We start from the raw sequence: 16,917 nt of genomic DNA, 5'->3' as shown, positions 1-16,917 counted from the left end.
TATACAAAAAGTGTACTAATCAACTAGTAGGCCAATTTGGGAAATGGGACCATTATAATAAAAAAATAGTAAAATAGGAACCACAATGTGGCACCCTTAATTTTTTTTTTATCATTAATAATTCCATCTAGAAATAGTTTTGAAAATTCAAGAACAAAATTTGAAAAAGGAAAAACTCAACGAAAGATGGACCTAAGAAAGAGTTAACTCCACCACCAACAACCTTATATTTTAATGAATCATAAAAACTTTCTTCGCACAAGTTCAGATTAATCGAGAATTTAATGTGAATATCAAATAGATGATAAGAAACCAAAAAGGAAAAGTGAACACATGATTGTCATCCGATTAAGTCGAATCTATTTACCAAGTCTACCAAATAGAAGATAATAGAAGGCCAGTGTTGCCTTGCACAAGAGGTGCCAACACACTTCGATTTCCTTCCTTTGTAGTCAAATCCAATGATATGTTTTGGCGATGTTACCTACCAAATGAAAGGCTTGCTAGGTGATTAATAATGCAAGAGAAACACGGTATTCATTTCTCCGTGAATATTCATAGCTAAGTCTACTACAAGAGCGCTATGAAACAATTTAATCAAGTGATCAATCTTGCATTTACATTGTGAATGAAGTACATTTTACAGATCTTATATTCAAGAAAATGCAATTCCCTTCATCATGCAACCAAACCCCAGGTCACCCAAAATTTCTCTTGACGATAATGAACACATCAAACAGAAACGAATAGCTTAGAAGGAGACATAGTTTCTGCAATTCATTTCCTAGAAAGGGACCGACCACGCGTGGTGCAATGCAAGAAAAGAAAACATTCACCTCACACATCACATGTTACTAAAGAATGGGTCTTGTTTTGGGGGATCTAGATGGCGTCTGAGTTCTAAATTGAGGGATTTCGAGCCATGGCTCAAGTGTGGTTCTTGTGCTGGGCCTTGTTTGAAACATTGAGTAATCATTTGCCTCGTATCCACTCTGGCCCCCGATGCCATAAGATGAGTGAGGAGGAGAAAGATAACAGCTTTTACGGGCAGGTTCATACTGTCTTAATGGGCTAGATGTGGGGGATACCGGTAAAGATGTTATGGCTTTTACATTTTCCCTGTGGATGTCGAGAAAAGAACAGTTAGATACATCTGTCCTCCGGCATGAGTAGAAAACAGACTAAAACGTAGATACATTAAGGTAAAAACGCTTATCACCTCGCGCAGATCAATGGTCTAGAGACTGTGATCACCGGATGGGATGCATAGTTTCCTTCAGCGGGGGAAATATTCCTTCCGGGAGAAATATTTCTTCCACCAGGATGGAGCTCCAACACTGGCTGTAAAAAAAACAAATTGAAAAGAGACTTTCAGAGGGATATATACAAAACCACTTAAAGGAAAATGGAAAGCATAAATGATCAGTTTCAAAAATCTCTATCCCAAGTGCCTCCACATCCTTCGTGGTGTTATAACATTGATGGATGAACTACCCAAGTATTGTTGCTAAGCTTTTCTACCCGTCCCATTCTCATCAGAGTTGTTTTTAATAATTTTTTGAAAATGTTGGATTTGAGATCTGGCAAAGGTTCAAATGAGTATTTGGTTCAATCAGCTAATTTGCACATTTTCGTGATTGTCCATGTTAAGTCAAGTAAACAAAACCACATGCTGTTGCATTAAGCATTAAGCATCTTCAAGAGCTATTTCTGTATATTGGGAGCGTGATTCTATTACCTACGTGAATTCCTTTGCACAAAATGTTGCTCAGGAGAACTAGTCCTTCGTGAACTGTGGCTATAAGCTTAAACGTCTAAAGATATTTAGTGGCCATAGTAGGGGTCAGCAAGTGGTTAGACAAGCTGCGAACTGGAATAGAAAATGGCCTACCAGCATCCGCTAAGGCGTATGTTAACCCAATAGTGATTAAGCTGGAGTTGATTTAACATTGAAGAGTAAACCACACAAACTAGAGCACCCAGTCCAAGGGTAGAAAGGCTAGATTGATTGGATAAACCGTCAATTAGCTCATACTAATATTTAAGACATATTACACATAATTATTGGGTAAAGTTGTTAACATAACTCACAAGGTTATATTCCATCTCTTCTTATAATTGCTCTAAGTTAGAAACTTACAAGGAACACGTATACAGGTTTTGATTACCAAGTAACATCTGTTATTGTAAAACCATTGTTTCATATGAATTCACCTCCCAACTAAACACTGTGAAGAATAAGATTTCAGGGCCTCGTCTGGATACGAGCTACAACACATGTATATACGGTTTTGATTACTTACAGTTCTCCTTATCAAGGGTGGGTAAGGTTTCAAATATTGGGAATTAATGTGACAGGGTACGGAATAGGGTACAACAACAACGTACCAGGGAATTCCGACAAGTGGGATCTGGGGGAGGGTGGAGTGTAAGAAAAAATAGATCGAAAATTAAATAATCGGAAGTGAAGAAATCATGACAAAATACTACAAAAATCATCACAAATCATTCCGAAAAAAGAACAATAACTACAAGAAAATAAGTGTGATAATTGATGTATAAGAGACTGTAGATAGTAACAAAAATTTAAGGATAAGAAACTAGAGGAGAAATACTACAACTAGTATGTATAGGGTACGGAATAGAGTAAGATTGTGAAAAGGCCATATACCCCGTTAAGGCTTAGCTGATATCTTCTACTTAGATATCATTTTGTATTCTAATTTCTACAACTTTTTAATTGCTACTCATGATCGAGCTAAATTTACAAAATTCACCAAGAAAGTACGACAACACTAACTACATCTCAGTCCTACACAAGTTGAGGTCAGCTATATGAATCCTCACTGACCATGTTACATGAACTAACATGAACCACCAGATCGTAATTTCAGAGAGCTACATTCTCTAAACACAAAAGCTACAAACTAATGGTCCTTTGTAAGGCCCACTTTGCACTTTTACCAGATGGATCTGATTTGACATGCTTATTCGAGATGGACACTAGTATGCAGCTTTATTAAGATCAAATTGCAGATACTGATCCACAGAAATGACTTGAAATCAGAAAAGCAATTGTTATAGTTTAATGAATTCCTAATCAACACTTAATCAGATTCCGCAGTTATTAATAAGGATTGGCATGTCCCTAGTGACAGACAAGTGGAAGAAAGGTGCCACATCTCTCTAGAAAGGATAACTTACACTTGAGCACTTCGCTATCTCTTGCTAATTATTAAGTTCCTTTCTTGATGTTTACTTAAATTTCGAACTCAGTGATTCCTAGTTTGTTCAGAGAGTAATTTCACTTTTTCCAAGACAATTCATTATAGTTTTTCCAAAGGAAAAAGAAGTAAAAGACTCCATCAGACAAATGAAAAATCTCAAAATCTTTACCGGTGTCCGGCTTCCATCAAAGGAACGAAGATATGATTCTTTGGTTACACCGACATGAGCAACTTTTGCTGTACTTTGGTTTTTAACAAAAGGGTGCTCTAGTAGTTTAGAAGCTGTAGGTCGTAGGGACGGCTCCCGCTGCAAGCATGACCTGATAAAGCTTTTTGCATCATTAGAAAGGTGTTCTGGAATTTCAGGAAAGTCTTTGCTGTTTCCAATTTTAAATATGGCGGCAACCTGTTCCATAGAGAGCAATCAAAGACACTTAGGTTTGAGTTCTTTGATGATGGCCTGAGTAGAGATGATCGGTAAATCCATTTATCAAATATTCCGACATCTTACCCCTTCATACTGGCTCCAAGGTGGCTTTGAAGTTGCCATTTCAAGAATTGTACATCCCAAACTCCAAATATCCACTGCAAGGCCGTAGCCGCTTGTATTCATCACCACCTGATAATATCAGAGGAATGGAATAACTATAAGTCTTTGCTAAAAGTGATGGACACTGAGGAGAGGGTACGCAGAAACGGGAAGGAGGCATACCTCAGGAGCCATCCAATAAGGACTTCCTTTGAAAGAGAGCACTGACGCGCACGAAGTTATCTGCTCCAAGGTAATATAAATGTTAATGCATGGATCAATTGCTGAAAGAAACTGTTCTAAAAAATTCAAACGCCTTTTCTTTTAACAGCACTTTAAGAGAAGCAAAAAACAAACACAAAAAATGAAACGAAAACTTCATCTTTTGCTTGGCTACCACATCTGTTGGTTCTATAAGAAGGGCTAAATTCATTCATTCAAATAACTAATAAAGTACCAAAATGACAAGTTTAGAGTTCTTCAATTATATAGCAAGTATAACATACATCAAAACAGTCAATCGAATTCCCGCTATTCTTGTGCAAAGCTCTGGAATTAGTTCTATGACACCTTTCAGTAAAAAGTGGTAAAGAAATAACTTTATGATTTTGCTGCTACTTACATGCTTTGCCATGCCAAAATCAGCTAGCTTGATTTCACCATTAGGATCTACTAGTATATTGGCTCCTTTTATATCCCTGAAAAGAAAATATTGACATTTGAATCCCGCAGTATCCACAGAATAGCTGAGTCACAAATACTCGAATCATAAAGACACACCTGTGAACTGTATTCCTAGCATGTAAAAAGGAAAGGCCAGAAAGGATCTGTCTTGTGTAGTTTTGTATAACTGGCTCCCTAAAAGGCCCATATTCCTGCAACAGTTTATGTATAGAACCCCCAGAAACGTACTCCAAGTAAACTGATAGAGTTTCTTCATCCTGAGGAATAATTAAAAGGTAACCGTTGTTAACCAAATGGGAAGATTATATTTCTGTTCTACAAAGCAACTAGGTTACAAAAGAACAAATTAATATAATCAACATATTTGCCTAAGTTGTGTATATATCAGAATGAATATATATAATTATGCACATCCTACTAAAGCATCTAGTCATACCAGTTCACTTCCATGATATCGAACAATATTTGGATGTGTCAAGTTACTGAGTAAAATGATCTCCTGTACGTAAGATGAAATCAGTTGGTATCGAATGCAAAATTGAAAAGGGAGATATCAAACTAAAGACACAAGATTACAGAACGAAGTTTATCGCAGAATTTGAAAGGAGCTAAATTAATAACGAACAGAAATATACTGAAAGAGTAATAAAAGAGACCTGATTCAGTTGCTTAAGACACTCTTTGGATGTTTGATCATCTGAAACCACCTTGACTTCTTTTATCGCACACATTTGTCCATTCTCCCTGTTCATATTGAAAACCACCAATTAATCACTATGTAACTATGTCCACTGTGAACTATTTGCCACACGCTCTTCCATAAACCAATTCAAAATGAGCATAAGATGACCTATACTAAAGCCATGATGCTCCTGAACCTAGTTAGAACCCAAACGTCATTGATCGAAAAAAAGCTGGAAGGCTCACAAACCTGTTGAATCCAAGATACACATGACCAAACGTGCCTCTTCCTAGGAGCCTGCCTTTCTTCCATTTTGACATATTAACGTTTGCGCCTTCAGCCACAACACAAGGTCTTGGGTTTGGCAAAGCAGAAGGACTGGGTGGAGAACCGGGTGGAAGGGGCAGCTGATGACATTCACTCCTTACATCATCCAACTTGCCCGTTGAAGAGTCCAGATTTAAACTCGAAAACCGAGGATGTAAAGGTGATGATGTGGTAGTTGTCCCTCTGGAACGAACTGGGCTTCGTGACAGTGGGCTCAACCTATTATCTCCAAGTCCTCTGGCAACAAGCAGAAGTGTCCCCACAGTTAGGATAGTACAATGGATGAATTACATTTAAAAGAAGTACTTGTAACTCATGCATCTTGTGTATTCCGTGAAAAAAACAAAAGAAAGGAAGGTAACGCTATGTACCGTACAATTACACCATGTATAAAGAATTTTCTCTGAGTTTTCCTAATTGAGCCTCCTGAAAGATCAGTAATTGAACTATAGCACACAGAAAATAGAAACAAGTGCAAACTCAAGAAATCAACATAATTTCTCAGGTTTAGCATTTTGGTGTATTTCGGGTAAACCAAAATGTGAAGTAAGTGATTCACGGACTCATTAATCAGATGTTCGATTTAATATGCATAATCCACCAAGAGCTACCTGGAGAAACAAAACTATAAACTAATTGAACTTCTTCTTTTTTTTATAACCATGGTGTACCGGCCAGATTGTGCACATAAACCCTAATTTCACGGGATACCTGCCACCTCTCACCGGCAACAAGGGCCAAGTAACAACCTTTTAACACAAAAAAAAAAACATTTAATCAAGGTGCAATAGCTGCACCAATAAAGCCTCTCTAGCTTATCAATGCACATTCAATTTGTGGATCACAATCCAATCCAATCAACAAAAAAACTAATTTTGAATAACAAACCCCAAGCGTCCGGGGCTCATAAATTCCACGAGATACCTGCCGCCTTCCACTGGTAACAACTTTCTCAACACAAAAAAGCTCCTTTTATCAAGGTGCGACAACTGAACCAATATAGCCTTTCTAGCTAATCAACATACATTCAACTTATGGATCACAATCCAATCCAATCAACAAAAGATCTAATTTTTACAACAAGTCAATTCAAAGTCAACCAACAGCAATAACCATAACAAAACCTCACAAATCCCAAAAAGAATGAACAAAATCAAACATCAAATCATATAAAGAAAGAAACTTTATAATCAGAAATCAACCAACACCAACCTGAAAGTATCCAACTGAGCTTGATCAGTATTCACAGGACCACCACCATCAGATGACCCAGATGAGCTAGTACTCGAAACTGAAACCGACCCACATCCTAAAACAACCCCATGATCATTTCCCAGTGAAGAAACAGAAGGCATAGGTAAAGGATGAGCTTTCTCCAAAGAAGAACCTGAATCAAACCCAGAAAACCCAGAACCAGAACCACTAAAATCTTTACTGGTTCTTGGTGAATTTCTACTAAGTAACTCATCAAAACTTCTGGGTTTTACATACTTTTCCCTTTCTTTCTCTTTAGCTTGTAGGTCTTTGTTCTTGGAGGATTTTTTCCCCCACCAAGCAGGCATTTTTTTTTCCTCTGAACTAACTCAGTGATCAACACAAGTGAGTCAAAAATGAGTGAAATCTGTAGATTCTTGGTATGCTACAGTCAGAAAAAAGAGAATTAATTTGGGTTTTTCAAGATTATTTTTTTCTTTTAGGTGAAAGGGGGGATGTATCGATGTAGCTGACGAAGAAAACTTTGAGAAGGAAATAGGAAGGTAGATAGATAGAAGGAAACAGGGGCCTGCCAAGTTGGTTGTACGTGTTTTGCGCTTTGCACCCCCTAATCTATATACTATATGTCAATTTATACTAAAAATATATCTCTTTTGTTTCTTTCTCGATAAATAAAGTATCTCGTGTTCATACAAAAATGACATTTTTAAAATATTTAAATGATAGATAGGACGACGAATAGAATTTGATCTAATGAACGAGGAAGGTACTCATTATAAATACTCCTTATTTGAAAATTTGATAGATATTTACTAGATTACTAGAATTAACTTGATTATCAATATACTATATTCCTAATTTGATATTAATGATGAAAATAATCTTTTAATCTTATTATTCACCGATAAAAATGAACATTAAATATGATTATCTTGTAATCTAACGTAAAGTATTGAACAATAGGTTCAGAAGAGGATCACATTTCAAGTGATGAAGATAGAATTTGCTAAAAAAAATACTATTCAGTGTAATGTAAAAATAAAGAAATTAAGAATATATAATTTTTGTGTTGATACAAAAAATATATCATAATTTGTTCACAAATTACAATATAGATTTTAATATTCGAATTATGTGAAAGATAATACATACTTAATGTATGATAGTGTATAGAATTTGATCTAATGAATAGTTTTGTTTTGCTAACTTTAGTATTGGCTTGTTTGTTTAACGAGGAGATACTCGTTATAAATATTCCTTATTTAAAACCTCTAATAGATATTTACTAGATTACTAAAATTACAAAGTACTCTATTTTTAATTTTAATACTAAAAGTGATGAAAATAATCTTTTGGTCTTGTTGAAATCGATAAATTTATTCACCTACAAAAACAAACATTGAATACGACTATCACGCACTACTAGTACTCCTCCTCCTCATAATGTTGAAGAAGAGTATCAAACAATGTCAAGATAAAAGTTCATAAGATGATAACACTTCAAGTGATAAAGATGAAATTTTGCTTAAACAAATACTACTAATTAGTGTGATATAATATTGAAAAAAAAGTAAGAATTCTATAAATTTTACATTGCTATGAATTAATTAACTATTTGTTCTCAATTTGTGGTATATATTTTAATATTCGAATAATATGAAATATAATATATATTTAATATATGATAGTGCAAAGAATTTGATCTCTAATGACCAAATTTGTTTTTGATAATATTAATATTAATTTTTTTATTAAATGAGGAAGGTAGTTTGTTATACATTTTTTTTATTTATTTGAAATTTGGAAAGTTATTTATTGATTACTATAATTAACTTAATTACTAAAATACTCTATTCTCAATTTGGTATTAAAGTGATGAAAATAATCTCTTAACTCTGTTAAAATCAACAATTTTTTTCACAGACAAAAACTGAATATGACTATTATGTAATCTTATGTAAAATATCGAACAACTCAAAAAAATAAGTTTAGAAAATGATCATGCATTTCAAGCGGTGAAAATAGAATTTTTCTTAAACAAATACTACTTAGTGTGATAAATAATGAAGGAAAGTAAAAATCCTATAATTTTTACATTTATACAATGAACACATTATTATACGTTCTCAAATTACAATGTAGGTTTTAATATTTGAATGATATGAAATGTACTTATATGTGATAGTGCAAAGAATTTGATTTAATGAATGATTTTATTTTGAGAACGTTAATGTTGACTTATTTTTGTTATAATTAAGGAAGATACTTATCATAAATACTACTTATTTGAAATTTGATAGTTATTTACTAGATTACTAGAACTGATTTGAGTACCAAAGTGTTCTATCCCTAATTGGCATTAAAAGTTATAAAAATAATCCTTTAATTCAGTTGAAACCAATAAATTTATTCATGGACTAAAACGAACACTAAATATGACTATCAGGTATACTGTCGAACAACACAAATGATAAAGAACAAAACTCGCTCAAAATATGATTCATATAAGTAAACAAAAGTATAACGACGACTTTAAATGCAGTTGTTTCTTTCTGCGTTATCACAACAAATATTTAATCGCTCTTCATTTACAACTGTTTGTGTTTGTTTTCTCACAAGATCAATCAACGAGTGATAGACTCTTCTTTCTCTTCAGGGATGAACTACATTTTTTGCCTCTTAAATGATCACATCCTGTCAACACGAAAAACTCAGAAATCACTGAGACGTGTTACGTGATGAAGAAGACACTTCTACTTCATCCTTTACATTTACTTCTGAATTTAAACTCTAAGAATAAAGAAGCCATTATGTACGATGTGAAAATCGAATTACTTGTATCAATAAACTAACAAAGCTATATATACATACATACATACATACATACATACATGCGTGCGTGCGTGCGTGCGTGTGTGTGTGTTTAAAAAAAAGTAAAACTAAAAATCAATAAAAATTACAGTTAAATGATCAATATTTCTTCATTATTAATTTAACGTTTGTCATTTAAGTTCTACTAATTATGGAATCTTATTTATTAGAAAGTGATTTACATCAAATATAACCAGATTCTAATACGAATACGTAACAAGTTATATGGATGAAAAATGCAAAAAAGAAGATAAATGAGGGATCAAAATGGAAAAAAAATAACTATTCGTTCTCAATTTATGATATATATTTTAACATTCGAATGATATGAAAGATGATATATATTTGATATATGATAGTGCAGAAAATTTGATTTGATAAATAAATTTGTTTTGATAAAGTTAATATTGACTTATTTGTTAAATGAGGAAGGTAGTTTGTTACAATTTTTTCTTATTTATTTGAAATTTGAAAAGTTATTTATTGATTAGTACAAATATTTGAATATAAAAATTTTCTATTCCTAATTTGATATTAAAGTGATGAAAATAATCTCTTAACTCTGTTAAAACAAGTAAATTTATTTACAGACAAATACTTGATATTTATTTTCTTACAGGATCAATTAAAGAGTAATGAACTCTTCTTCGTCTTCACGGATGAACTATATTTTCCGCCTCTTAAGTGATCACATCCTGTCAACACGAAAAAATCAGAAACTACCGAGGCGTGTGACGTGATGAATAACGACAGTTCTACTTCATCCTTTACCTTTATTTTTGGATTCAAACTCTAAAAATGAAGAAATTCATTGTGTAAAATGTGAGAATCGAATTATTTGAATCAATAAACTGGCAAAGCTAGTTTTTGTGTGTGTATGTGCTCATGCGTGCGTACGTGCGTGTGTGTGCGAAAAAGTGTAAAATTAAAAATCAATAAAAATTGCAGTTAAATGATCAATATTTCTTTATTATTAATTTAATGTTCGTCATTTAAGTTCTACTAATTACAAAATCTTGTTTAATATTAGAAAGTGATATACATCATATTTAACTAGATTGAAATACGAAAACGTAACAAATTATATGGATGAAAAGTGTCAAAAAGAAGAAAAATGAGAGATCAAGATCAGAAAAAAATTAACTATTTGTTCTCAATTTATGATATTATTTTAACATTCGAATGATATGAATGATGGTATATATTTAATATATGATGGTGCAAAGAATTCGATCTAATGAATAAATTTGTTTTGATAATGTTAAACAAAAGTATAATGACGACATTAAAGGCAGTTATTTCTTTCTACGTAGTCACAATAAACATCTAATCGCTCTTCATTTACAACTGTCTGTATTTGTTTCTTAAATGATCAATCAAAGAGTGAGGAACTCTTCATCGTCTTCACGGATGAACTACCTTTTCCACCTCTTAAATGAGCACTTCTGTCAACACGAAAAAATCAGATTTCACCGAAATGTGTGACGTGATGAATAACGAATGTTCTACTTCATTCTTTACCTTTATTTCTAAATTCAAACTCTAAAACTGAAGAAATCCATTATGTACAATGTAAAAATCGAATTACTTGAATCAATAAACTGACTAAGCTATTAGGTATATACATGTAAAAAAAATGTAAAACTAATAATCAATACAAATTACAGTTAAGTGATCAATATTTCTTCATTATTAATTTAATGTTTCTCATTTAAGTTCTACTAATAATGAAATCTTATTTAATATTAGAAAGTAATTTACATCAAATTTAACTAGACTGTAATACGAATATGTAACAATTATATGGATGAAAAGTGCCAAAAAGAAGGTGAATAAGGGATCAAAATGGGAAAAATAATTAATTATCCATTCTCAATTTATGATATTTTAACATTCGAATGATATGAAAGATAGTATATATTTAATATATGATAGTGCAAAGAATTTGATCTCATAAACAAATTTGTTTTGATAATGTTAATATTAACTTATTTGTTAAATGATGAATGTATTTTGTTAAAAAAAAATCTTATTTATTTGAAATTTGGAAAGTTATTTATTTATTACTAGAATTAACTTGATTATCAAAATACTCTATTCCTAATTTAGTATTAAAGTAATGAAAATAATCTCTTAACTCAGTTAAAATCAACAAATTTATTCACAGACAAACAATGAATATGATTATCATGTAAACTGATCTAAAATATTGAACAACGCAAAAGATAAAAGTTTAAAAGATGATCATGCATTTTAAGTGATCAAAATAGATTTTTTCTTAAACAAATACTACTTAGTGATATAATAATGAAGGAAAGTAAAATTTTTGTAGTTTTTATATTAATAAAATGAACACATCATTATAAGTTCTCAAATTACAATATATGTTTTAATATTAGAATGATATGAAATATACTTAATATGTGATAGTGCAAAGAAATTTGATTCAATGAACAATTTTATTTTGAGAACGTTAATATTGACACAACAAACATCTAATTGCTCTTCATTTACGATTATTTGTATTTGTTTTCTTACAGGATCAATCAAAGAGTGATGAACTCTTGTTTATCTTCATGGATGAACTACATTTTCCGCCTCTTAATTGATAACATCCTGTTAACACGAGAAAATCAGAAATCACGAAGACGTGTGACGTGATGAATAACGACACTTATAATCCATCCTTTACCTTTATTTTTGGATTTAAACTATAAAATGAAGAAATCCATTATGTCCAATGTGAAAATAACATCCTGTCAACACGAGAAAAGCACAAATCACTGAGATGTGTGACGTGATGAATTACGACACTTATAATCCATTCTTTACCTTTATTTTTGGATTTAAACTATAAAATGAAGAAATCCATTATGTCCAATGTGAAAATAACATCCTGTCAACATGAGAAAATCACAAACCACCGAGACGTGTGACGTGATGAATAACGACACTTATAATCCATCATTTACCTTTTTTTTGGATTTAAACTATAAAATGAAGAAATCCACATTGTCCAATGTGAAAATAACATCCTGTCAACACGAGAAAATCACAAACCACCGAGACGTGTGACGTGATGAATAACGACACTTATAATCTATCCTTTACCTTTATTTTTGGATTTAAACTCTAAAAATGAAGAAATCCATTATGTCCAATGTAAAATTAACATCCTGTCAACACGAGAAAATCACAAACCACCGAGACGTGTGACGTGATGAATAACAACACTTATAATCTATCCTTTACCTTTATTTTTGAATTTAAACTCTAAAAATGAAGAAATCCATTATGTCCAATGTGAAAATCGAATTTTATATATATATATATATATATATGAAAATCAAAAAGTAAAACTAAAAACTAATAAAAATTATTGTGAAGTGATCAATACCTCTTCATTATTAATTTGATGTTTGGCATTTAAGTTCTACTAAATATAAAATATAATTTATTAGAAAGTAATTTATGTCAAATTTAATCAAACTGTAATATAAATACGTAAAAAAATTATATAGATAAAAAGTGTAAAGAAAGAAGGTAATTGAGGGATCAAAATAGAAAAAAGAAGAAGAAGAGGGGAGTAGGCAAATGTGGGCCCAAAACAAACAGTGAGGGACAGCTCAGCAATTTTGGAGACGGCAGTCAGTGGTTAAATTAAACCGAGTGGATGACGTGGCCTTTTAAAACATTTTTTTTATTTTATTTTATTTTTTAAAATTTAATTTAATTTAACTTTGTTTATTATATATTTTTTTTATGAGTTTACAATAAAGACGGCTTTTTGGAAATATAATTGACTCATCACTCACGTCTAAAATGTGAGCACGTTTGTTTTTAAGAGGAAAATATATTTAGAATAAAAGTATATTATATTAAATATTATTTATTGCATTATATTAGGGTGTGTTCTATTGGAATATAAATGTTTTTTTTTGAAAAAAAATAAGCGATTTTGATTAACTTATATAATTTATATGAGATATTGATTAGAAATTCTCAAATTGAATATCTCAGTAGTTGTTTAATCTTTAAATTAAATATATATAAAATAACTTATGAAAAAGATTCAACAAATAAAATACGATTCAGATTTATTTTTGAATCAATTTTTTAACAGTTATTTTAGAATCACTTTCAAACAAATCAAAGAATCAATAGTTAATGAATACCTGATAGTTTTTTTATTTCACTTCAAAATCCCAATTTGAAAGAGAAAAATGGGTAATTTGAAAAATAAAAAGAAGATAAATAAATTATATTAGGATACACTTTATTTGCTAAAAAAATGATATTTTTGATAATTATTTTACAGTAAAATGTTCTTAACAATTATGTTATGAATTTTGACTAGTTAGCTAATTTATCTACGACAGTGTTACATAGAGCTAATTCTTTACGAACAATTATATTATCTATACATAATTAAAATTATTTAACTTTTTTATATATAAAAGATATAAAATCCTCTTTTTTTTTCTTCTTTATCATTTTATATTTTATATTTTCTTATTGAAAATTATACTTTATCAATAGTGTAGGTAGAGAGGTAGGAGCGTGGGGGATGGAGAGTAGGGACTTTAGAGATGGAAGTGTATTGAAATATGAAAGTACATAATTAATGTGGATAGTCATTTCTTCTTCTTCTTATTTTTTTTTTTTTGTAGAAAATTTTAAAATTTTTTAATTAATTAAATATAAGAAAAATGAAAAATGAACTAGAGGGGGTTAGAACTTAGAAGTTATTGTACACTTTAAAACTAAACTAAATAATCCAAATAATATTTTCTTTTAAGATAACAAATATATGAGATTTTTTTTTCAGTATACTAATATCCCTTTTTTAAAAGTGATTTGTCTAGTTACATGGATTATAAAAAAAAAGAAAAAAGAATTTGATTACCCTACATATTTTAATTTTTAACATTTCTTTTTCAACAAAAAAGAAATTGAGCCATAAAATTATACTAATAAATTTGTAGGGCTCCATATATATGGGGCCTAAAGCCAAAGCTTTATTTGCATTGCAATTCGATAAATAATTTTAAAAGAATCAATCGTCAACTTTTTTCAAATAATGTTGATCAAGTATTTTCAATTAATCGTCAATTTTTGAAATTCTTTGTATGATAATCCTATGATAAGATATTTATGATTATTGAAATTATGAAATGAAATCAATATTTTGGATGTGCAATTTCATGTCATGATTTTATATCATGAGATGACATTTTAAATTCTCCAAAAAAAATTGATTTTTAAATTTCATGTCATGCTTTTAAAATATTAAATATAAAAATTGATCCACAATTTTTTATATAAAGAATTTTTTTTATATATACAAACCATTTGTTTGGTATGCAAGAAAAGTTTATAGGTGATATTATTATTATTACTAATCTTAAAATTATTTATATAGAATATAACCATTATTCTCACCAACCAAATTTATTATTACTTCAAACCAACACCAACTTTATTTATTATATACCAAACAAATTTATTTATTAACATGATGATATAGTTACTAATGATATTGACCAACAAACAGTTCAGACTAACAATGTTGGTTTATTTCATCGATCATGTGATTGAGAAATGCACTCAACGTGTGGATTGACTGATGACCGTTAGGAGAATTATATTAAAAAGTAACTCAAGTTTAATGTTATTTATTAGGATTTTTTAGTGAACGAAAGTTCAGCTAATAAATGTTGTATTATTATTAGAATAGCTTTGTTATAGTGTATTACATTTTTGTTATTTATGTTTTCTTATTTAGTAATATTTTATGAAGAATTGAGATAATTTTGATGATTATGAATTTTATGTTGATTAGCAACAAAAAAAAAATACAACTAAAGTTCAAATTGCATGAATAAAGAAAACCTCAACTTCATCTCATGTTGTGCGTAACAGAATTTCAATAGATAGTTTTGAAATATACAATAAAGTAATTATTTTACAATAAATATAACATGTTTCTTTTTAAATAAAAAATAGTCAAAAGTCATAGCAAATATACATTAGCTATACAATATAGCTTGCCAAAAGTTGTAGTAAGTATATACCAACTATACAATATAGCTTAGTGTAGTATATATCAATTATCCAATATAGCTTATACTGACTATGATACATTCAAAAAGTTAAATATAGTTTAGCTATACATGAAGTATACATGGACTATACATGAAATATACGTTAACTATATGTGAAGTATACACAGACTATTCAATCGCGATAAACTCAAAATCACCTCTAAGTAGTCCCAAATTCTAGATAGAAGCCCCTCTCGATGTTTTGAGTCTTTTGATACATCAAATTCTTAAATCAAGCAAGCATTGAAACTTTAATGGTTGATTATTCATGGAAGAAGGAGAAAGGAAGTCTGAAACACTACAACAAAGATAATTATTAGTGGCAATTAATTTTTAATTATCGCTAAATATATATTTTTAGCAGTAATTGACACTCTTTGTATATGTCCCCAAAGCTTTAGCGACGTTGGTTCTAATGACACTTTAACTTATGCCGGTAAAGACTTTATTACTCTTTATTATTGTCAATATTTAATACCGCTGAAAATTGTTTTTGTTGTAGTGAAAGCAGCAACGAGAAATGGAAGGAGGAGGAGGAGGAAGGACGAAGAAAAGTAGGTTCGGCCAATTTCAATAATTTTAAAATTGGATCAATTTTCTCTTAAAGCAAATGGTCAAATGACCACTTCGTCTAATTTCTTATAATTTCAAATCATGATTTCATTTCACATGACCATACGGTTCCTTAAAAAGGTGTAATATTATCCACTTTGGATAAAACTAGTTCTTTTTTTCTTAATACCTACATCATTAAAAGTATTCATGTATACCCTATATGTATTCTTAATCTTATCAAATTTCAACTATCAATAGAGACTTTTTTTGTAATGGTCTATGTGAAATTTAGTTTGAGGGGAGACCCGTGAATCACCATGATCTTATGTATACGAAAGATAGGATTTTTCGAGTGCCTTCAGTAGCATATTTTCAAATGTAGGATATGTAGTTGATGTCAGATCCTCTATAACAAAAATTATTATTAACGACATTCAATTCTTAATTACAGCTAAATATGTATTTTTAGCGGCAATTGTCACTCTTTGTATATGTCCCTAAAGCCTTTAGCGACATTGGTTCTAATGACACTTAACTAATGCCGATAAAGACTTTAACACTTTTTATTAGTGTCAATATTTAATGCCGCTAAAAGTTATTTTTATTACAGTGATCTCTCGGCTTGCGGATGTTATACTTAACTATATATTTCACACTAAAAATTAAATATAAGACAATTTATTAATGATGAATATATATATATATATATATATATATATATAT

General features: G+C 30.4%; 1 protein-coding gene across 1 annotated transcript; it reads right to left on the bottom strand.

Annotated features, from left to right (window-relative positions):
- Positions 1-511: 511 nt before the first annotated feature.
- On the bottom strand, positions 512-7,185 carry LOC107004855 (mitogen-activated protein kinase kinase kinase 3-like). Its single transcript, XM_015203236.2, has 11 exons — positions 6,662-7,185; positions 5,372-5,686; positions 5,097-5,184; positions 4,877-4,939; positions 4,537-4,697; positions 4,379-4,454; positions 3,940-3,999; positions 3,739-3,846; positions 3,397-3,633; positions 1,220-1,341; positions 512-1,119 (listed from the first exon to the last, which is right to left on the bottom strand). Exons 1-11 carry the CDS (start codon positions 7,009-7,011, stop codon positions 855-857), a joined length of 1,845 nt encoding a protein of 614 aa, XP_015058722.1. The 5' UTR covers positions 7,012-7,185; the 3' UTR covers positions 512-854.
- Positions 7,186-16,917: the final 9,732 nt, after the last annotated feature.

The sequence above is a fragment of the Solanum pennellii genome, chromosome 11 (assembly GCF_001406875.1).
Source record: "Solanum pennellii chromosome 11, SPENNV200".
Classification (NCBI taxonomy): domain Eukaryota; kingdom Viridiplantae; phylum Streptophyta; class Magnoliopsida; order Solanales; family Solanaceae; genus Solanum; species Solanum pennellii.
Note: the sequence above shows the minus strand (reverse complement) of the source record. Positions and strands in the feature narration are given on the sequence as shown.